Below are 23,911 nucleotides of genomic sequence, written 5' to 3'. Positions count from 1 at the left end.
GTTACAGAATGTTCTTCCTGCCAATTCCCGGAACAATGTGAGCCGAGTCTTTCCCCACTCCGTCATCCCAATTTGGAACCAGCTGCCTACCTCTATCATTCCCCACCCATTTCACCCAAAGAACATCCAAAAGTTCAAGACAGCAGCTTATCACCATCTCCTCAGAACGAACTGGCACTGGGCCACTCATAGCATACGCGAGTAAGAGGGTACAGTGTCCTACCCTGCTTGGACATACATGTAATCTCTCCTCACGGACAGTCTCCTCTTGAATTTAAAAGTCTAACAGCGTTCACATCAATATTCAACTTATTCTTTTGCTCACTGAGCAATACAATCTTTCCATTTTCTTTCTTCTGTTTTCTTTTACAATTTAATCCTCCCCACCCAATATCCCTTTGGTGCGTCCATGGAGCTATGAAGCCGAGACCTCTGGTCGGCGGAGCTTAATGGGCCCCACCACCACACTCCATCATTCACCCCAGTGTCTGGAGATATGTGGATTTTGTAGAAAAAAAAAAAGAAAAAAAACTTTAACTTCCACATTGAAATTTTAAAAAAATGATAAGATTCGTTTCACTCAGGGTAGGTAGAACAATATTTCTCACAATGACCACTTTACAGCTTTACACACGGGTACGACAAAGATACAATGGCATCACCTCCTTCTCAATTCATGCAGAGCCAGCACCCACCCAGATCAAACGAAAAAGCACAGAGCGTCTTTCTGGTCCAAACGTTATTGTCTTCCCCGAAAATGGTTTGTTACTAATAAGCTTTGCTAGGAATGTCTTCAAACAACCAATCTTTGTTGTTATTCCTTGTCTTGCACCATTGCATGTACTGAAATTGTCGTCAACTTGCCTTCTGTGCTTGTCTTACTTGGGCAGCAGCCTTGAGAGCTGCCGGTGCGTCTGACGCAGTGCAAATTTCGACTTGAAGTAGCGCCGGTGTTGTATTGCACATAAAGCCTTTCTTTTAAATTGTTTACCACGGTCACATACCCAACTTATAAAATAATAATGAAAGCCACTGGTACTGAGATTAGGACAAGCGCAACAACTACTGAGCACAGACTGCACTGAGATACTGCAGTGAGGGTGGGCCATTGATGGCTCTGTCAACGTGACGTATGCGAATCACGGCCAAAACACTCTCCAAAATTAAAAGAGAGAATTGTACGGTTGAGCTAAATGAAAAGAAAGCAAAGGGTAACATTAGCACCCTTTGACGTGCTTTGCACTTTTCTACCCGCGCTCTTACTAGGTACCGCGCTTTGTTTCCTTCTTTTATACTGGTGTTTTTTCCATGTTCACCTCATTCCTGATGATGCTTGTTTAGAAGAGTATCTCTTAGTCGTTGTTACTATAATTGAGTGGCACGTTCGAACTACAATTCTACGAGTGCTAGTTTGAAATTGCGTTATGAATTTGAGCAATTGTTACGTTGTACAGCAGGTACGAACAATTAATATTTACATACTCACCGGTTTTTGTTTCGGAGTCCCGCGCTGTGATTCAGCTAATTTCTATTTCGTTTGCCTGTCACCCCGTCGGGTGCGAGCACCCTTGGACAGAAGCACTTCGCTTCACGACAAGTGTTCATTTTCGTTTTCCTCTTCTGCTTCTGTTGCACAGTTTGAATGTGTGCTTTTTTCGTACTCTGCTCACGATCGAACCATGCGCGGATCGATCTCCATAATTGTATCTTCCGTTGCCATGACTAGCATTAGTACGCGTTGTGTACTCACTCGCTGCTTGGCACGCCTGGAGCGCATCTTTCTTCTGTTTCAACCCAGTGCCTGCGTGCACGATACGGGATTTGCGATGCCACATCAGCGTTGGCGTGTCGTTGTGCTTCGTTGTTGTTTTGTTCTTTGCTGAGTATTGGTCGTTAAGGCCACGCCGTTTTTTTTCTATGTTTCGCGTCACCTTATCCGATGAAATCAATGAGGGAGGGCGAAAAAAATTAAAAAAGCCATCCAAATAAACAGTGTACGTGCATTGCATTAGTGTACAGTGAAGCGACGCGGCACTGTTCATGTACATGAATACATGAGTGTATCCCCTCTGCCATGCTTGTTGTCCAAACACAGGCGGCATGATGATTGTGTGACTTTCAGCCCAGCTTATTACACACACATGTGAGCTGAGTACAATCATGCGAGTAACTACTCATGCGATAAATAGAACAAATCATGTTCGGGTTTTTTTCCTTTTGGGTTACATTTTCTGGTTTTCTGGGTTTGCTTCACCTTCATTCTTTCTGGGTTTGCATTAAATTTGTATTGCATTTTCAAAACAAAAAAAATTGTTCCTTTTTTAAAAACTCCGGCTGTGAAATACATGCTCGCGGGGGACGCGAAACACAGATAAAACGGTGTGGCCTAAAACTGAGAAAGAACAGGTCGTTGACAGGGCGTGGTTTCGATTTGCATGCCCTCTGTCAACTCCAAACCAAGCTGACAAAGGTACTCCTGCGCTTCGGGCAGAACAAGGTCGCCATCATCTGCAACATCCAGGAGATGTATCTCCAGATATCACTGGCTCCGGAGGACAGGATCTTCCATCGTTTTCTGTGGCGGGATAATGAGAATGGGTCGTTGACAGGGCGTGGTTTCGATTTGCATGCCCTCTGTCAACTCCAAACTATTTGTAGCAGAGGATGGTTCTCACGGAGCCATCATGGATGTAAAACTGGAAGACCTCACACGGAAAAAGCGAGAGCTTAACACGGATTTCACGAATACCCGGAGAAATTTGACCGTAGAGTCCACAAATAAGGTGCTTAACCATTAGGACGTAAAGGCATGGAGAAGCCGCTTGACGATAGCATACCAGAAGACCAAGAAGGTCTTATTGGAGTTCATGGAAGCGGTGGCGGACACTGACTCCAGAAGACATGCTGGTCTCCAGGAACAATACAAACAGCTGGAAGTCCAGTATGCAGATGCCATGGAATTGGCCAGGAGTGTGCTCATCAGGAGCAGCAGAGCGAGCCTGGCAGCGTCGACCAGGCAGACTCCCAGTCCCAAGCAATCGCCGCTGAGAGGGGCAACGCCGTTACTGCCGTCAGTGCTCGAGGAAAGCAGAAAAATTCAGAATCTGCGTGCGGCGCTCCAAGATGCACCATTTCTTGGTCGCCAGGACGACACGCGGATGAAGTTTCCCAGGGCTGAAGATGACGGAGAACGGGTAAAAGTAGAGCCCGACAGTGGTTTTGTAATGATCAGTGGTCAGCGTGTGGGGGAACCTGCCGAACGCTTCCCGACTGCTGCCATGGCAACCGCGTCAGCACATGCGCCACCACAAAAGGATCTGATCAACATCAATGCATGCACCGCTTTATCTGCAGCAGCCGCAGAGTCCCAGCCATGTAGTTCAGTGCCGCCAGCGTCATTTGCAACTATGACCATGGGCAGCAACGCTCCGGCTATAAGTATTAATCAGGAACAAGGCTCTACCTTCCTGATCCACGCTCCTGCTGATCAAACACCCAGTATGATGTATGCAACAATAGTGCTAGCCCGCAGCAGGCATACATGTACCAACAACAGCAACCACAATGGAGTGCGAGCAATAGTGCAGTCATGTACAACTCACCTGTGTCTACTGGACCATCGCACACCATTTCACACCATTTCTGCTGGAGCATCACAGTACGGTACGAGACCCAGCGCTGGCATACAAGCACCCCGTACCGCAGTATTCGCCCCAGTTCCGACATATGTCAGAGGCACCGCAGCTCGACCTGCGCCACGGACTGCGCCAGCGGCAGGTGCACAGATTAACATCGCCAGCAAGTTGAAGCGGATCGAAATTGCCGTGTTCACTGGAGAGAAGCGAAAATACGAGCGCTGGAAATCCGCTTTCAGCGTTTGTGTGGACCAGCAACCGCTTCCCGCTGAATTCAAGCTGCTGAAGCTCCGACAGTACGTGGCGAGTGAGGCACTGGATGCCATCGAGAGTCTTGGCTACTCGGCAGCAGCATACGAGGCTGCTCTGCGGCGGCTGAAGCGACGCTTCGGTTGGAGTCGCCGGCGCCTTGCGGTTAGGCTGGAAGAGCTGGAACAATCTCCACCTATTCGATCCGGTGGAGACCAGGACCTGGAGCGCTTTACCGATTTGCTCGACATGGCAGTGGTGACGTTAAAGAATGCCGGTATGCACACCGAGCTACAGTCCATTTCAAAACTATAGACGCGTAGTGTTTTTGAAATATTTCAAATTTGGCTGGAACTTTTTGAGAATAGTTTTCGGAATATTGCTCAGGTCCGCTCCACAACCACTCTCATATTATAGTTTCTAAACGATTGGATAACAGACGCCCAATTTGGAAAAAATTATGCACAAAGTGATCACAGATTTTATATGGTATAGATGCTGGCCAAAACGGTTTTTGCCTAGGTACGCGTCTATAGTTTCGAAATGGACTGTAGGTACCGGCATTCTCTACCAGCGGATCAAACAGAAGCTGCCGGTGAACTTGATGGCACAGTATCGCCGCTGGATAGTACACCATCAAATAGACGAATCGGTGGAGGTGCTGCTGGAGTGGCTGAATGCCGAGGCAGAAGTTCTTGCTGCCGCCACGGAAACTATCAAAGGAATAAGCCAGCAGCATCACGTCAGAAGCCAATTGTCAACCAGCGGGACAAGTCGAAATCAGCCGACATGGACGGTAACAGCACATGACGCGGTGCAGCCACGCATGACCACGTTTGGGACAGCTACAAACACCGCCGGAAACATGCCAACCGCAAGGTCCACGTGCCAATGTTGCAATGGCGGTGAGCACCCGATCTGGCGCTGCCCAGAGTTTCAGAAACAAGCTGGAAGCTAGCGCTGGGCTGCAGTGAAGCGAAGCAAGTCATGCTATAGATGCCTTGCGACTGGGCACAGCGGCAAGGATTGCCCACGGGACCGGGAGTCCGGTACCGACAGGTGCACGCAGCATCACCATCGCCTGCTGCACAGTGAGCCCCGTTATCCACCTCCAGCGTCGTCAACCCACGCCTCCGGAGAGACTGGAGCCATGCAGCCGGAGAACGTCAATGCTGTCTCTCTCGGAAACAGCACGAAGGGAGAGGACCAGATCGTGCGGACGGTGACGTCGATTCGGACAGTTCCCGTTCAGCTATCTAATGGCAAACGGTCGCTAACTGTCAACGCGCTGGTGGACGACGCCAGCACGCACTCCTACATAGCGAGCAATGTTACGGCTGAACTAAACCTGGTGGGATCAAGCATGTCGCTGACAATCAGCAAGCTGAATGGTCAGCAAGAAACCATTCACACCGTATCAGTATCGTGCACTCTGCGAAGTATTGACGGAGCCACATCGACGACTCTTCATGCATGCACAATCAAGCAGCCAACAGGCAACATGGAGGTTGTCGACTGGCTACACCTGGGAAAGCAATAGGCAAATCTAGCGGACGTTGAGTTTCCGCTGCTACCGTCGAAACGCCACATTGACGTGCTTCTCGGTGCCGACTATCCGGAGCTTCACATGGCGCATGAAGAGCTCTCGGGTAACAGTCATGAGCCCGTGGCGCGTCGGACGGCATTAGCTTGGCCCTGCATCGGCCAAGTACAACCAGCACACCCAGAGGCGAGCTGCTGCTTCACAATGTTCAGCGACGGTGACCTACAGAGCAGCTTGAAGCGCCTGTGGGAAATCGAAGAAGTGAACAGCAGCACTACGGAATTCATGTCACACGACGACAAGGCGGCAGAGCAGAAAGTGGCAGCGTCGTTGAAGGTGACGGAGGGCCGCTACTGCGTTGGCATACCCTGGAAATCCGAACGTCCAGTTATGCCTGAAAGCCGAGCGAAGGCACTCGGCCGTCTGCACAGCTTGGAAAAGCGGCTGTGACGTGCCTCAGCAGCAGCAACAGCGTACAGTGATGTCATCCGCAAGTACCTAGCCAACGGGTACATTCGACGAGTGTCTGACAAAGAGTGTGGAGGTTCTGTAAACGGATGATACCTTCCACGCTTTGCCATTATCCGTGAAGATAAGGCCACCACGAAGACACGTGTGGTTTTCGACGCAGCTGGTATCAGCAATGGTGTAGTGCTGGACGATGATATCAGTGCTGGTCCCAAGCTGCAGCAATCGCCGCCAAAGGTACTCCTGCGCTTCCGGCAGAACAAGGTCGCCATCAGCTGCGACATCCAGGAGATGTATCTCTAGATATCCCTGGCTCCGGAGGACAGGTCTTTCCATCGCTTTCTGTGGCGGCATAACGAGCAGGAACCGGCCACATTTGAGTTCAACCGGGTGGTCTTCGGTGTGACAGCGTCGCCTTTCCTGGCACAGTACACGTGGCAAGGCACAATGCCCATCAGCACGCCGACACCTATCCTCGTGCAGCGGAAACGGTCCTTGAGTCAACGTACATGGATGACTCCATGGACTCTGTTCGAAGCGATGCGGAAGCCGTTGAGCTCGTAAGGCAGCTGTTGGCGTTGTGGCACAAAGCCAGTATGCACCCGCGCAAATGGCTGAGCAACTCCACGGCACTACTGCAGACCATCCCGGAGGAGGATTGCGCTAAGGAGATCAACCTCACGAAGGGAGAGCTGCCGAGTATCAAGACACTGGGAGTCCTCTGGCTTGCCAAGGAGGACCAGTTCACGTTCCAGCTGCAGCTGTCGGAGATCGGCTCTAATCCAACGAAGCACGCATTTCTCAGTGCAACAGCAAGTTTATTTGATCCACTCGGACTCCTTGCACCGTACCTCGTGCAAGCAAGGATCCTGCTGCAAGAAATATGGCTTTGTGGAGCAGCATGGGATGAGCAACTGCCCCCAGCAATCGTCAAGACGGTTCTCGGTTGGCTTGAGGAGGTGACGGAGCTATCAACAGTACGTGTACCACGCTGCTTGACGGCCACAGCGCGCACAGCAATCAGCAGCCAGCTGCACGTGTTCTCAGATGCGTCTGAGGTCGCATACGGAGCAGTCGCGTGTCTTGTCAGTCACTATGACACTGGAGAACCGACAGCACGGTTTGTCGCAAGCAAGGTCCGTGAGGCACCAGTGACTGCTGTCAGCGTTCCGTGGCTTGAGCTAATGGTGGCGACAACCGGAGCAACGTTCACCACATCATCCGCCGAGTCACTGAACCTCGACCCCCGAGCAACGACGCTATGGTCGGACAGCAGCAAAGTTCTGCACTGGATCACCAATTACAGCCGCACCTTCAAACAGTTTGTGGCTAGTCGAGTGGGCGAGATTCAACGGCAAACCAATCTGTGGTGATATTGTAGCACCTTTCCCTGCATGGGTCTTGGCACTCAGGCTGCTAGTGCTACTGTTCGCACCCTAGGCCCTGCACTGCTGTACCTCTGGCGCCTTGCACATAACACATTCACATGACTGTCACCTTTCAAGCCGCCTTTGCAGCCAGCTTCCCTTTAAAAGCCATTGCGTTTTACTTATGATTCATTCTCATCTTACGAAGAGTTGGTCTGCCTTGAGCAGGACACAACATGGCGCAGCGAAAGACACGAACCTCTGTCAAGTCCAAGGCTTAGGAAGCAGCAGCAATCAACGACGGGTTGACAGAGCGGATGCAGCCAGGAACTCAAGAAGAAGGAAGCCTGCTGCAGTCTATTGTCCATTCCCTCAGCCAGCAGCAGCAGATTCTGCTTAGGCTCACAATGGCGCAGTCAAGCCAGCCTGCCGGCAGCGGCCCGCCACCATCCACCTCAAGACAGCCAGAGGTAGGGCCGTGGGCCCGGAGAGCGGAAATACCCCACCTGCCCAGTCCAGACTCGATAGACCTAGCTGGTTTCCTCGAGTGGAAAGTCAAGTGGTCTGACTACGTGTCGTTGACTGGGCTATGCAGAAACGCAGGTACAGTTACACAGCAAGCAGTTCTCCGTACAGCTCTCAATGACGGTTGGGTGCGGCTGTGGCAGGCGGGCGTAGTTCCCATAGCCGACGGCGATGATGAGCGGGTTGCCATCCAGAAGCTGGAAGCTTTCCTGAGAAAGCGAAGAAACCCGTTACTGGACCGCAAGGCCTTCCATGGCAGGAGCCAGAGACAAGGTGAGAGTAGCAGCCAGTACTTCTCGGGTCTGTCTCAGCTGCATGATGCGTGCAGCTACCCAGATAGTCTGCAGTGCGGCAGATGTGGGTCACTGTGCGGCCATGAGGCCCAACTTCGGGAAACCCGGCTCCGCGACAGGCTCGTCTGTGGCCTAAGGGATCGAGCGATGCAACGACGGGTGCTCGAAGAAGAGTATGCCAGTGAGTTATCGCTCGATCGGGTCATGCAGATATGCTCTGCATACGAATCCTCTACCAATACGGAATCTGGCCTCGGTGAGCAGCTGCCCGACCTGGCGTTGGCGGCGGCAACGAAGTCCACTTACAAGCGTCAGCAGGCGCAGGCAAAGATGCTGAAGTCGGACGTAGGCACGTGCAGGTTTTGTGGGGAGACTCACCCCAAGGGCCAATGCAAGGCCTATAACCAGACATGCCGCTTGTGCCTCAAGGTGGGTCACTTTGCTAGGGTTTGTCGACAGCGGACCTCGCCCTCACCAGGAACGACGTCTGTCGACTCGCTGTTTGTCAACCAGGCTGGTCCTTCTAGGAACAAGCTGGTGACGGTTGGCGTCGCGATCCAGGGTGGATCGTCAAGCGCTATCGGGTGGCTGCCGGACACGGGCGCGGATGTGGACGCCATCAGTCTTACCGACCTGGATGGTATCGACCCAAGCCTCAGGATGAATCTAGTGCCGGACACAGCTGATGTCAAGGCAGCTAACGGTACAGCTTTGGATTCCATGGGCAAGCTCGAGGCTCAGTTGTCTTTGAGCGACACTACCGCCTTGTCGACCCTGCACGTATTCCGGCAGCTGAAGACACCTCTGCTCAGCAAGGACACGTGCATGAAGTTGCGGCTTCTCGAGGATGGATGGCCTCACTCCCGTCTAAGGGTACAGAGCGCGGCAAACATCTCCATCCCTCGGAAGCAAGCATCCGAAGTCGCAGACACGTCAGTAGGTGCTGCGTCGACGGCGGCTGAGGAAATCCGACGTACGTTGCTGGAAGAGTTTCCAGAAGTGTTCTGTGATACCCCGCTCAAGCCCATGAGCGGTGAGCCGATGCGCATCGAGCTCATCAATGGCGCGTCGCCATGCCGCCTGTATCGCGCTCGCTCCATCCCATTCAGGTGGCGGGACGCTGTGCAGAACCAGCTGTCCGACATGGTGGGCAAGGGCGTCATTGAGAAGGTGCCTGTCGGCGAAGCATACACTTGGTGCCACCCACTGGTGGTGGTCCCTAAGAAGAATTCCAGTGAGCCGCGCATCACGGTGGACCTGACGGGTCTAAATAAATGGGTCAAGAGGCCGGCATACCCAACCCGAGTACCTCGGGAAGTCGTCGCGTCGATCCCAATGGGGATGCAGTATTTCACCACCCTAGATTCTCGCCATGGCTACTGGCAGGTACCCCTCGACGACGATAGCACCAGGCTCACAACGTTAATGACGCCATGGGGTGCCTACCGTTTCAAGCGGAACGTCATGGGCTTGGTGTCGGCAGGTGACGAACACAACCGGAGAGGAGACGAAGTGTTCGCCGGGTTTTCGAATCTTCAGAAAGTGGTAGAGGATGTCATCGTGTACGACACTGAGCTTGAGGCGCACACCCAGAGGGTTCGCAATGTGCTCAAGCTTTGCTCGGAGAACCAAATCACACTGAACCGCCGCAAATTCGTCTTTGCGGCACCCAGAGCATCGTACTGCGGATTCGTGGTGACGCCGGACGGCTACAGTCCTGATCGAAGCTTGGTGGAGGATCTACACAACTTTCCAATCCCTACCAACCGCACTGATATCCGATCCTTCTGTGGACTCGTGCAGCAGTTCGACGCGTTCACGCCGCGACTAGCGGAGCTTCTATCCCCGATCCGCTCTCTGCTCTCTCCAAAGAATGAGTTTATCTGGGAGGATCCGCAGCAGCAGGCATTTACAGCTATACTAGAGGAGCTGGTAAGCCCTCGAGTGTTGGCTACCTTCGACCCTGCACAGCCGCTTCGTCTCGAGACAGACGCCTCGCAGTCAAACGGTCTCGGCATGGCACTGTGGCAGCAGCAAGTGGACGGGCGGTGGCGTCTAGTGCAATGTGCTTCACGGCACGTCACTGAGACCGAGGCCAGGTACTCTGCAACGGAGATTGAGCTGCTGGCGGTAGTCTGGGCAGTCCACAAGGCTAGACTGTTCCTGGCCGGTGCTGATTTCGAGCTGCTAGTCGATCACAAGCCGCTCATTCCTATCCTGAATGCTAAGACGCTGGATGAGTTGACGTCTCCACGAATCGTGCGACTACGGGAGAAGCTGACGCCTTTTCGGTTCGTGGCTCAGTGGAGACCGGGTGCCGATCACAAGGTCGCAGATTGCCTGTCGAGACACCCAGTAAGTGCACCAGACCCTGACGATGAAGCTGGTGAGGAAGAAATCGAGCACTGCTACTGTGTTCTCCGTCAGCTGTCGCAAGAGGACGAGGAAACAGGCCATACAGTCCTCCCCGACCTTGGCATTACGAAGGTGCGGGCGGAGGGCTCGACGGACCCAGAATACCTCAAGCTGCTGAGCGCCGTAAAGAACGGCTTTCCGGTGGACAAGGCTGCTCTGGACCTCGATCTGCACCCGTACTGGCAGGTCCGGCATGACCTGTCGGTCGAGGACGGCATAGTGTTGTTGGGCCACCGTATTGTCGTTCCCAGAAGGTTACGACAGACCACGCTGGAGCAACTTCACGCTTCTCATCAGGGACAGACCCGCACACTCCGCAGGGCCAGGCAAGCAGTGTACTGGCCCCAGATCTCCAATGACGTTAAGAACGTCGTCCAGACTTGCAGATCCTGCATCACGCTGCTCCCCTCCCAACCTTCTGAGCCGCTCCTCTCTGACAGTCGTCCGTCCAGACCGTTCGAAGATGCAGCGGCGGACCTCTTCTCCCTAGGCGGCTTTGAGTACCTGGTTCTCACCGACAAGTTTTCCGGCTGGCCATTTGTTGGGCGTTGTGGGAGGTCGGCTACCACGTCTGACGTCACCAAACATCTCGTTCAGTGGATGTCGGACGTTGGCGTTCCTACGCGCCTCACGACGGATGGTGGGCCGCAATTCAGATCTTCAGCGTTCGCTTCGTTCTGCTCAGAGTGGAACATTTGCCACGACCCCAGCAGCCCGTACAATCCTCAGTCAAATGACGCGACTGAGGCGGCGGTCAAGGCCATGAAGCACTTATTAATGAAAATTGGCAAAGGTGACGCCTATAACAGCAGTGCCTTCAGAGAAGGGTTGCTGGAGTGGCGTAACACGCCTGGTGCAGGAGGAGCAAGCCCGGCCCAGCTGCTGTTTGGAAGGCCAACGAGGACCAAGGTTCCCACACTTCCTGCAAATCTGCAGCAGTACGCTGCCCACAGCCGCAGTGCTCCCCAGCAGGTCTCATCCCAGCTTGGCAAACCTCTGCCCCCTCTGCACGTAGGCGATAAGATATGGATCCAGAACCAGTCTTCAAAACGCTGGGATATGGAAGGAACGGTCACAAAATGCACGAGAAGAGGACGGAGCTACACAGTGCAGACAGTGACGGGGTCCAGCTTTTGGCGGAACAGACGGTTCCTCCGGACACGTGCATAGATTGACTGGGCATGCTTCTCTTGCTTTTTCCTTGTTGCTTGTGCGCTACGCTGTGATTTTCGAATTTCAGTTTCAGGATTTTCTTTGTGTTAGTGCTCCCAAGTCGCACTTAAGCCGAGGGGGCATGTGGTGATATTGTAGCACCTTTCCCTGCGTGGGTCTTGGCACTCAGGCTGCTAGTGCTACTGTTCGCACCCTAGGCCCTGCACTGCTGTACCTCTGGCGCCTTGCACATAACACATTCACATGTCACCTTTCAAGCCGCCTTTGCAGCCAGCTTCCCTTTAAAAGCCATTGCGTTTTACTGATGATTCATTCTCATCTTTCGAAGAGTTGGTCTGCCTTGAGCAGGACACAACACAATCCTACCCAGTGGCGGTATGTGCCCACCGCGCTCAATCCAGCCGACCTGGTCTCTCGAGGAATGTCAGTGCAAGAGTTGGCTGGAAGCAGTTTATGGTGGAACGGTCCTGGCTTTTTGGGTGCTGCTGAAAGTGAATGGCCTGTTCAGCCGGAACTGAAGCCCCGTTTGTCAACTCTGTAGTTGAAGAAAGTCAACCAACCAACGGACGAGTCCATCGAGCTGACTGCGGTGACCGTCGACCAATGCCACAGCGAGCTGAATCGTCTAGAGACAAGCCGCTACTCCGACTGGGTACGATTGTGCTGTATTCATGCTTGGTGTGTGCGATTCTCTACGAATTGCTCGGTACCACCCGCAAAGCGAGAGTTTGACGAATTATCGCCACAGGCAATCCGGGACTCTGATAAGTTCTACATTAAGCGAGCGCAGCAACAGTCGCTACCAGAGTACGCTGCAGTTAAGGCAGGCAAGCCGATCCCTGCAACCAGCAAGCTGGTCTCGCTCAAGCCAATGATTGACGACGCTGGCCTTCTACGCATCGGAGGTCGACTACAGCATGCTGACTTATTGACTGCAGAACAACGCAATCCGATCGTCCTACCACGAGGAGATCATGTGACACAGCTGATTGTCAAGGCATGTCACAAACGAGGATATCATGCGTTGGGTGTCAGCCACACGCTAGGCGAACTCTCAACGCGCTACTGGATCGTCGCTGGCCGCGAAGAGGTGCGAGCTTGGGAAGCCAAGTGTGCGAGGTGCGCCCGGAACTGTACGAAGCCGGCAATGCAGGTGATGGCGCCACAACCTTAGTGCGCTACGCACATTCGGCCGAGTCTCTGTAGACCACGCCGGACCGTTTATGACGAAGCAGGGTCACGGCAAGTCACAACACAAGCGGTATCTGTGCTTGTTCACCTGCTAGCAGACGAGAGCAGTACATCTCGAGCTGTCATTCGCGTTGACAACGGACTTGTTCCTGCAGGTGTACGTACGCTTCACCAATCGACGGGGAGTACCAATCGACGTCATCTCTGACAATGGCACGAATTTCGTCGGCTTCACCAATGAGCTTGCTCAGCTAGTCAAGCAGCTTGATGCAGAGGCGATTCAGCTGCAGACAGCGGATCCGCAGACTAGCTGGCATTTCAACCCTCCAGCAGCACCACATTTTGGCAGAGTGCATGAGGCGTTAGTAAAATCGGCAATGTGTGCTATCTCGGCGATTCTCAAGAACGCGGAGGTCACAGACGAGGAGCTATTGTCTGCTATCCTCGGCGCAGAGGCGCTCATGAACTCACGGCCCCTGTCCTACATGTCGGCAGTTGGTCGTGACCCGACTCCACTAATGCCCAACCATTTCCTGTTTGGCCGGGTCGGTACTCGGTTTGCACCTGCAGGAGTGGAGGTGAGCGACCCTCGGCAACGATGCAGGAAGTCGTGCCAGAGCTGAACCGGCGACTCAAGTGGAGGACGGCCGAGACTGACCTCAAGGTCGATGACATCGTTCTAGTGACATCCCAAGACAACCACGGGGCACTTGGCCAATGGGTCGTGTCACCGAAGTGCACCCTGGTCCAGACGGACACGTGCGAGTTGTGAAGGTCAAGGTGGGCGACAAGACCTACACCCGCCCAATCGTGCTTCTTTGCAAGCTGTTCTGTGAGTAGCTCCTTGTTTGCCTATTTCAGAACAATAGTCAATTTTCGTATTATTTTGGTCACTGTGAATTTCGGCACAGTGAGAAGGGAGAGAAATGTTTAGAAGAGTATCTCTTTGTCGTTGTTACTATAATTGAGTGGCACATTCGAACTACAATTCTACGAATACTAGTTTGAAATTGCGTTATGAAATTGCGTTATGAGTTTGAGCAATTGTTACGTTGTACAACAGGTACGAACAATTAATATTTACATACGGGCTTTCGTTTCGGAGTCCCGCGCTGTGACTCAGCTAATTTCTATTTCGTTTGCCTTGTATTGTCTGACTAGGGTCACTGTCACCCCGTCGGGTGCGAGTACCCTTGGACAGAAGCACTTCACTGAACGACAGTGCTCATTTTCGATTTCCTCTTCTGCTTCTGTTGCACAGTTTGAATGTGTGCTTTTTTCGTACTCTGCTTACGATCGAACCATGCGCGGATCGATCTCCATAATTTTACCTTCCGTTGCCATGACTAGCATGATTACAACTTTCACCTGTCAGGGGTGGATGCAAATTTGCGAGCTCCTGACCTTTACTCCTTTTTCCAGTTTCCTGGGGCACTAGACCCATGGACCACCAGTAAATAGTGATAATTATAATGGCGCGGCAACTCGACCCCAATACGGACATCGCCGTGCTTACTGATGACGAGCTCAAGAAGCTCATCCAGCGACTGGGACTGGAGTTCCCCAGAAAGGCGAACAGGCCAATGCTGATTGCCCTACTGAGAGGATCTAAGGACTCGGCTCCCGTAAGTCATGCTAACCCTGATGTAGCTAGCCTTTGCGCCGCACTCTCCGAACTCACCGGTGTAGAAGGGAACTGAAATCAGAGCTAAAGATGATGAAAGATGTGAATGTACAGCTGAGAGATTCCGACAAGGAAATTCAGGCGTTGAAGGACGACGTGCAAAAGCTCCGACGTGAACTGCATGCTGAACAAGATCACCAATCCCGTTTGACCCACGTCCACGCTGACCCTGGGGATACAACTCATCTCAGAACTACTACAAGTAGTACTCTCCCCATGCACTTTATAGCCTTGTCACACGACGGTTCGTGCTCACGATTGCACGATACCATGGTTCTACGATCCACGGCACGACACTTCACACGACGACTAGCTCTGCCGACACGGCGCACGTAAGTCGGTCACGATTTGACTGTTGCCGAGGTAATTTTAATTGAGGCACGTGTTTTGATGGAAATAAATCAAAATATTTTTTTATTTTCATGCCTCCCGGGAAAATTCAAACTCTCTTTGCCTGATGTTGGAGTAGAACAAGACTGAAAAGACGACTTTGTTGCTTTGGCGTTCTTGACTGGATTTCTGGGACCATGGATTTGACAAATCCGCGGAGCTTTGCTCTATTTTTTGCTGTTTGTTTTCCGTGGCCTTGGGCAACTGGGTCCGGACAGGGCAATCGGCTCACAACCTACAGGGTTTGGAGTGCCTCGTTCGATTTCCCAAATCCCTTTTGGCCGTTCAGCCGTTTTGTTGCTTTGTCTTCTTTCGCTGCTCGCGTCATCATCATTTTTATCAGTCGATTCAAGTAGGGAGCAGTAGATTTCGATAAGCATCCTTTCGGATTCTGGGCTGAATGTCCGGGTGGCCATTGTTCATAAAGTCGGACCTGTGCTGCTGTTCAGGAAACGCTCAGTGAGAAGACGCGATCGCGAACACAAGCCAAACCAGTACAGGAAACACGAAATCGAAAACGAAAACGCACAGCCAGGGGGTCAGGGTGTCGCGGGCAGACCGTCGGGTCTACGGATTCAGATTTCCCGCCATTTGATGATTGCCTTGGTGATCCGCCCGCGAGCCCGAACAGACGTGACTTTGTCCCGTCGTGTGAAAGGCCTATTAGTACGAGTACCGACGCTACCCCAGACCTGTCACATGCACCGGTACAAACACAAGGCCCAGCTGCACAGCACATTGTAGAAAATTTGTATGCAGACTCCGCAAGGCAGCCACCAAGGCCGCATGCACCTGGCCATGACAAACGTACGCAAAAGCCAAACCACCATGGGGAGGAGACATCGCGGTACACAGCACCGAAAACACTCAAGAGTGCACCTGGACTCGTAGGACGACCCCGCGTGACGGTGTACTGCATTGGAAATGTTGACCCGGACTGCGATGTGGATTCAAAAGTTGACCACTGCAAGGCACAAGGTGTATCTGTAGTACAAAGCGTCGTGTACACCTCCGTGCACTTTAGAACAGCCTCTGCTCGTACTACAGTCTTGTTCACAGACGCCAAGAAGGTCGCGGAAGAATCGTTCTGGCCTGACGAAGTTGGCCGTACTGTAAGAGAGTGGTGATTTGGTACAGAGGCCTGGGTTCCCAAACCCGTTAAAGCATAATGGCTCAAACCACCGACACACTCCCCTTGAACCCGCATGCTCAACACACCCATCGGATCAGCATGAAGCTTAATCCACACGCCGCCCCGTTTCACCCACACACCCACCACCTGGACCAGCACAGTAGTACACTTAACATTGGCCACATCAAAATAGTGTAATTATTACGCAGTCTACGCCACAAACTGTGTAAAGTTGAAAGTATAATGATAGAACAGCAGCTGGATATACTAGCCGTATCCAAGACCTGGCTAGATAACAGTGTCTCTGACCTGGAAGTGCATATCCGCAGTCAGCTGAAAGTATTTGAGGCTGTTTGTATTCGTTTGCTTAAGCCTGATTTTTGTAAGCAGAAGAAACGTGTAGTTGCATTAAGATTGTTTTCGTAGGTGCACAGCATTATTGTTTGTCTCACTACACAGTTCTAGCATTATAATTAGTTTCTCACCCGCCGTTGCACTTGGCTCTCACTTCACTTCTATTGTCTCACCCTCCCTCATTCTATTTTCGCACTTTATTTTGTTCTCGTAACAAATTATTGAATGTATTTTTAATCATTGTTCAGCATGGTTACTCTTCAATCACGACTTTCCACTGATGAATGTGACAAGAAAATTAATTTTTGGTAAACTGTTATGCCTTCGTTGTAGTTTGGCGATGAAAGCAGAATTTGTTCTCTTTATTGCTATTATAAAATTGTTGTCTCCACGTTGTTAGCTAATCACGACCGCCCCAACTCACTCCCGGACACGCACTCACAACAACGTCCACAACGAGTTCTTTGGCGAACAGTGTTCATATAATTATTGGAGAAGAAGCAGAGAATGTGGGAGAGCGAAAAACACAAGTTTGTTCCACGGCCAACTCTAAAACTAACTGGAACTGATGTAGTTCTTCGTTGTACGCACTGTACGCATGAGAGCACGCCAGTTGCATGCCAGCGCGCAAGCGAGCAATGAACATGAAACGGACACCAGAAGTAAAAGGATCTGGCGGTGACACAAAGTCAAAGGGAATGTATTACATGTCGGGAGACCATCAAAGTCAAAGGGAATGTATTACATGTCGGGAGACCATCAATGAGCCACGGTAGCCGGCATGTGCAACAAGGAATGTAAGATAGAAGTTAGAGCAACGAATACCATGCATACTCTCACATCACCCCTTAGTGACTCATGTCACTACCGAATAGCTACAACATAATCATCAATATCGAGCAGGTCGCACGAGCGTAGACCGGTCGCGCAATGATGGGCCTGCAGCAGGCGGCGGCATGACCGGGTCAACGCTCAATACCAGAGACGGAACAGGGCCCGACTCGGCTTCATCGCTGGCACCCGGAGCGACGGGCGGCGGGGGCGGCAGATCGTCCTCGGCGGCACGCCTTAATAAGTCGACATTCACGATCTTGTCACGGCCGGTGCCGTCGACCCGATGAACCACCACCGTCGAGGGGCCCACGATCGACATAACTTGCCAACCAGGCTCGTACGGGGTTAGGCGCTTCTGGCAGCGCTGAGGCCGGCGAAGCATGACAGCATCGCCAACAGTCAAGCGGCTCGGTGTCGGCTCGTCGATGAAGTCGAAGCGGCCGAGCGCAGACTCGATGTAGTCTCGCATCGCCACTGCCCGCTGCTGGAGGTCGTCTACCCATGAGCCAGCTGAATACAAGTGCTGAGGCCGATCCACGACCAAGCCACGGGGATGCCAACCAACCATGGCCTCCATCGGGGAGACGTTGGTGGCGCTGTGTGGCCGGATCCGATAGTAGTACAGGAGGATCGCCAGCTCCTGTTCCCAGTCGTGCGCCTCATCCAGAACCTTCCGCACGAGGGTCAACAGGGTTTGGTTGAACCTCTCAGCCACGCCTTGCGACTGGGGATGACGTGCCGCGCCGTAGCAGACATGAACGCCGAACGCCTCGTAGACGGAAGACATGACAGCGTTCTTGAACTCTGTGCCGTTGTCGGATCGAACCACGCGAGGAGGACCCCACCGAGAGCACACGTCGACGAAAGCTCTAGCCACACAGATGCCGTCATGACGCTTGAGGGGAACCACCTCGACCCACTTGGTGAATGCATCCACGCATACCAACACGCAGTGGTAACTCCCGGACCGGTTAACGCCGAGCTCGAGGGTATCGATGTGCACCACATCCCAGGGGCCGTTGGCTGATACCGGACGAGTGGGCTCGGTCGCCTCTCCGCGGCGTGGGTTGGCGGCTTGACAGCTGCTGCATCCGGACACAAACGCTTGGCAGCGCTGTCCCATGCCCAAGAAATGGCACTGGGATCGAAGCAACTGCCACGTCGCCTCCCAGCCACTATGGCCAGACACCTGGTGGGCTGCACGCACGGCCCGCTCCTCCAGCGCAGCAGGAAGCACAAGAACGCACTTGACGTCGTTCGGCGGAAGCTTGACGCTGCGCTGTAAGACGCCGTCTTGAACTTGCAGCTGACTGCGGATGTTCCGGAAGCCGCTGTCAGGCGGGAGGTCGTCCCCAGCGATCACTGCGGCCTTCACTGCCTGGAGTGCACCATCGTCCTCCTGCCCGGCCAGGATCTCGGCCATCGACAGACTCGGCATGATGGCGAGGCTGGCAGCAACATCCGCCGCGCTGTTATCCGATGTCCAGGCCAGCCAGGACGTCGGAACGCGGGTGAGCTGGTCGGAGAGGTTCTGTTCTGACGGAACCCAGTCCACCTCCACGTCAAGGCAAGCTGTTGCGACGATGTCGTCAATGATCTGCAACCGACGCTTGACGAGCAGCTCGTGGAGCCCGCCAACCTTCACGCGACGCTCGTTCCCGAGGATCTGACGAAGCCAGCCATGCACGGTCTTGGAATCCGTGTGGAGGCGGATCTTCCGCGCAGGCCAATTGGCAGCCGCGTTGAGGCCCTTGATGACGGCGTCCAACTCAGCGATGTTGATATGCCGTTTGTCGTCAGCCGGGCGCAGCAAGCTGCGGTCCTCGATGACCTTGCCGTTGACTTGCACCACGACACCCAGCGCGATTCCCGACGCATCGCACCACACGTGCCACTCCGTTGCGTCGTCATGCTGCACCGACCATACGCCACGCACCGGATCGTGCTCGTTGACTTGGGTCTGGATGTCGCGGCAGAGCTGCAGCAGACGAGGTGGCACGGCGATATCCCAGCCGACGGATTCGCCGATCATCCGCTTCAGCCAATTCGTCGTCGGTCGCAGCCACGCACAGACGGGGTAATGGCTGACGAGCTTGCCACACCAGCTGAACACGGCGCGCTTGGTGGGCGCCTCCGGTAGCTGCAGGCAGACGTCACGGCGACGTTGCCAGTTGATCGTGCCGTCTTGAGTCGAGAGCTGGAGGCCCAGCACCCGAGCAGTAGGGAGCTTCTCGGCAGGCTTGCACTTCAGGCCGTAGCGCTCGAGCTGCTGGGTCGTGGCCACCACTTGGGAGTCCGGCACACGCAAGTCGTCGACATAGTTGTCCACGCCGTCGAGGTCTTTGGTAACCCACTTCACGACCATGTCAAGGATCTTCGGCGCGACGTTGAGGCCGAACCCCATGCGCGTCATGGCAAACAACTCTCCTTGCCACACGATCGCTTGATAGCGGTACAGACGGGGAGCCATCCGGATCTGGAGGTACGCCTTGCTCAGATCAAGGAGGGCACAATCACCGTCCCCGAGTCGCCACTCGCGCAGCTTCTGGCCGCAAGCCGGCGCATCCAGGCCTGGGTGCGACACAAGACACTCATTCAGAGCGCGGTAGTCTAAGCACGGCCGCACGGGAGTTGACGCCTTGTGAGCCTGGTCGACAGCCATCAGTGGAAGAACACAGGCCGGTTCACCGAACGCTTCACGGTCGTACGGGACCAGCCAGCCGTTCTCGCGCCACATCTGGACCTCCTTGACGAACTGCTGCTCTTGCTCTGGGTTGAGTTTCTTGCGCGGATATTCTCCAACACCAGAACCAAGAGGAAGAGACGGCTCCGTGTCGGCTTTCCATCGCCAGGTGGCTTCCCAGAAGCCTAGGTCGTCGCGCCAGGTTGCCTCAATGTCGTCCATCCGCAGCGTGACCTGACCATCGCCGTCGCTGACCGAGATATGCCGTGACAGCTTCTCCGTGGCAGCCGCCACGCCGGCCGAGGCGACATCACGTGCGGGGCCGAATACAACAGACGATAACTGGCCTCCCGGCTGATCATGGGAGATGCTGACACCACCAACTTGGGACACGATGTCCGATCCGATCACGATATCGGTGTTGAGGGCGTCGAGGTTCGGCACGACGAGCAACGAAACCTTGATCGTCGGTAGGTAGACCGAGCCATCCTCGTGCTTCAGCGTCATGTCCACGCTGCCGGTGACGTCCAAGGGTGTGCCGTCCACCGTGATCAGCCGGTCGCTGGTCTCCTTCAGGCTGGACTGCATACCCAGCTGCTGGACAACTGGCCACTCGATCAGGGACCGAGTGCAATCCGTGTCGACAACCGACGCTTGGCGGCTCCAATGCGCGTTTTCGACCTGCACCTCCACTGCAACTCGAATCAGCTGCGACGAAGGCCGGGGCATAGCCAGGCAGAAATCCGTCCGCGGGTGCGACGCTGCCGGGGCTGGTGCTGTGGCGGCCATACGTCCAGAATCTGACCTCTGAGGACAGTCTTTCCTCAGGTGGCCCACCTGATGACAGCGATAGCACGTGGGTCCACTCCTCTTGGCTGGAGCATCCGTGGTCGTCCTTGGCCAAGTCGACTGCGGGGGCCCACCACCGCCACCTCGCTGTCCACCGCCACCGCGCTGTCCACCGCCACCGCGCTGTCCACCGCCACCGCGCTGCTGATTCGGGCAGCTACGGTGCATGTGACCCACTTGGCCACAGCCATAGCACATCAGCGACTGACTCTGGGGCGGGGGACCAGATCGGGCTGCAGCCACCGCCTGAGCGACCCCTGCCGCTGACTGCATCGTCCTCACCTGTCCAGTCAGCTCCGCGACGGTAAGGCTCTTCATGGCGTTGGCCAGCCGGACGGTTTTCCCATACTCGTGTGGTAGACCGCTGATCAACTGCTCCACGAGCAACGGGTCTTTCCCATCCGCAGCAACCTTGTGGCCTGACAATGTCAGCAGGCGCGTCAGGTCTGCTACGTAGGCGTCGACAGGCTCATCCAGGGCCAGCTGCCGCCCTACGAATAGATGGTAGGACTCCGCCGGGCTGGGCGCGAAAGCCGCCTCCAAAGCAGCCTTCACCGCCGCGGTCTTCTTCCGATCCTCTGCGGACAACTGGTCAAACACCAGGAACGCCGGACCATCCAGCAACAATGGCAGATGCGCCATCTGTTTTTCCTCCGAGTCCCATTTGTGCAGTTCTCCAAGGACCAGGAACTTAGACCAAAACGCAGCAAGGTTATCACCTTTTCCACGAAACGGCCGAACAAAACTATCAAACTTCAACGTCGACATCGTATTGCACACTGCTACTCCACCAAACCGGGTTTCGGCACCAAGCTGTTAGATAATCACGACCGCCCCAACTCACTCCCGGACACGCACTCACAACAACGTCCACAACGAGTTCTTTGGCGAACAGTGTTCATATAATTATTGGAGAAGAAGCAGAGAATGTGGGAGAGCGAAAAGCACAAGTTTGTTCCACGGCCAACTCTAAAAAACTAACTGGAACTGATGTAGTTCTTCGTTGTACGCACTGTACGCATAAGAGCACGCCAGTTGCATGCCAGCGCGCAAGCGAGCAATGAACATGAAACGGACACCAGAAGTAACAGGATCTGGCGGTGACACAAAGTCAAAGGGAATGTATTACATGTCGGGAGACCATCAATGAGCCATGGTAGCCGGCGGGTGCAACAAGGAATGTAAGATAGAAGTTAGAGCAACGAATACCATGCATACTCTCACAATAATAATGTATACCTACTTAGGTGAACAGCAGAAATAAGGGTGCTGGATTAACAAATCTGATTTACTGCTGCAATGTACATGAAGAGGACATTTTGGCTACTGAAAATTGTGCTGGTTTATCGAGGGTGCTGGATTATAAAGTGCCGGATTAGAGAGGGACGACTGTATTCCAGTCACTGTTACCGCTCGTGCACGCTAAGCCGGTACCCGGGCCTCCACCACTGCCAGTGCAGCAGGGGTATCTCCCACTACTGACTACTCTAGCCTAAACTAAAGTATTTTTTTAAGGCCTCTTTACTTTATTTCTTCCTTTCCTCTGGCCTAGGCTCTACTCGTATAAATAATCATCATCATCATGATAGGACTTCTAGTCTAGGGCTCTAGGCTCTACTACACTGCTGGCAACTGAAATCCGACCCCCTGGGCGGTGCGTTCACTTTCTAGCGGCCTCTACAGTCATGTATTTCGTAGTGTTACAATCCCACGCCAGGTCTTTGCGATGTACCGCTCAGTCAGGGGTCGGATTTCAGTTGTCAGCACTGTAGTATTCTAAATTGTACAACTACCGGTTGTGATTTGACTTGATGCCACAGGCACCATGGCATTGGCAGGCAGGCAGTGCCGCTGGCCCTCTGCCTGCATCATTGCATGCTGTCTGGTGCCTGGCTGGGGTGGTGTTCTGTCATTGTCAACACAACAGACATCACCGAGTTCGAGCCTGACTGAGTCTCCACGCGCAGAGAAGGCCTAGCCTGCTCATGTCACTCGCGCAGGCGCTAGGCGGCAAAGACAAAGTAAAGCGGAGACAGGAGAGGCTAGAGTAGAGTAGAGGGTACAGCACTAGCCACTAGTACTACATGTACAGTGAAACCTGTCTAAGGCGACCGCGCTCATTACAAGGGACCTTCAAAATGTGGTCTCTGTCACCAGGTGGTCTCCTTATCCAGGGACTGGAAATAGCATCCCGTTGTCCTGGTTACACTTACCTGCTTACAGTGGTCTTCTAATCTAAGTAATAATTTAGTTCTGGAGCAGGTGGTCGCCTTATCCGAGTGGTCGCCTTATCCGAGTAGTCGCCTTGACAGGTTTTACTGTGGTAGGCAGGCCAGCATAAGGGAGGCTCCCGCCCATCTATGACTATGATAGGGGGTGATTTTTCTTGATGATGTCAGAATCAGATGCAGGGCTCCGGTTGGGAGTCGGAACTCCGTTTCGGGAGTATGTACGGTACATGTACATCCTGGCAGTCAGTCTACAAAAACTTGAAAAAAGGCTGTTATGTGGTGTTGAGTGTCATACGGATGGAAATATGTGGAGTCACAATCATAACACTCGAGTAGTGACGTGTACGGTCGGTGTAGATACACCTGACACAGACAGACACTGAAATCCGCTACACTAGCCTATACTACACTGGCTAGCCTACAGCATGCCGTCGAGTTGGCGCTCAGCATCCAGTTCACATGCCAGTGTTCGCAGGTCTTCGTGTCGCTGTAGTGTATGGCCCATATCGGCCGCATAGCGTGGGACTGCCTCGATCGGATTTCAGTGAGCAGCAAAATTGCCAAAAAGGTAGAAAGTCGTGATGTCGATCGAGCATCGGATAAAATCGGAGACGCTGTCGTTTGAACTGCGCCCCCACGATATCACCGGCATTTGTAGTGTTGCTGCGGTGCGTGTGCACCGGTCTCTGGCCATGGCGCAGGAAGGCAGCGGCGCTGCTGGTCAACAGAGCGAGGACGAGGACGCTGGCGGCGTGGGGTTCATGCTCGCTACGGCCGTGTACGACTTCGAAGCAGAACATGAATCGGAGCTGTCGCTGTCTGTACGTGTGCTTAGGACGAACAATTATAATTCCGGAAGAAAAGGAGAAGGACAAAATGTTACGAGTTATGACTA

At 53.6% G+C, this 23,911-nt stretch overlaps 1 protein-coding gene across 1 annotated transcript; it reads right to left on the bottom strand.

The window, feature by feature from the left end:
- Positions 1–17,308: 17,308 nt before the first annotated feature.
- On the bottom strand, positions 17,309–21,553 carry LOC135823043 (uncharacterized). Its single transcript, XM_065335875.1, has one exon. The coding sequence runs from the start codon at positions 21,551–21,553 to the stop codon at positions 17,309–17,311; it is 4,245 nt and encodes a 1,414-aa protein (XP_065191947.1).
- Positions 21,554–23,911: the final 2,358 nt, after the last annotated feature.

Source organism: Sycon ciliatum, chromosome 8, assembly GCF_964019385.1.
Source record: "Sycon ciliatum chromosome 8, ocSycCili1.1, whole genome shotgun sequence".
In the NCBI taxonomy this organism is placed as follows: Eukaryota; Metazoa; Porifera; class Calcarea; order Leucosolenida; family Sycettidae; genus Sycon; species Sycon ciliatum.
The sequence above is the reverse complement of the archived record's forward strand: the minus strand, read 5'-3'. Positions and strand labels throughout refer to the sequence as shown.

What these genes read in the sequence shown, in the direction of transcription:
- LOC135823043 (XM_065335875.1), bottom strand. Translation starts at nt 21,553, where the DNA reads ATGTCGACGTTGAAGTTTGATAGTTTTGTTCGGCCGTTTCGTGGAAAA.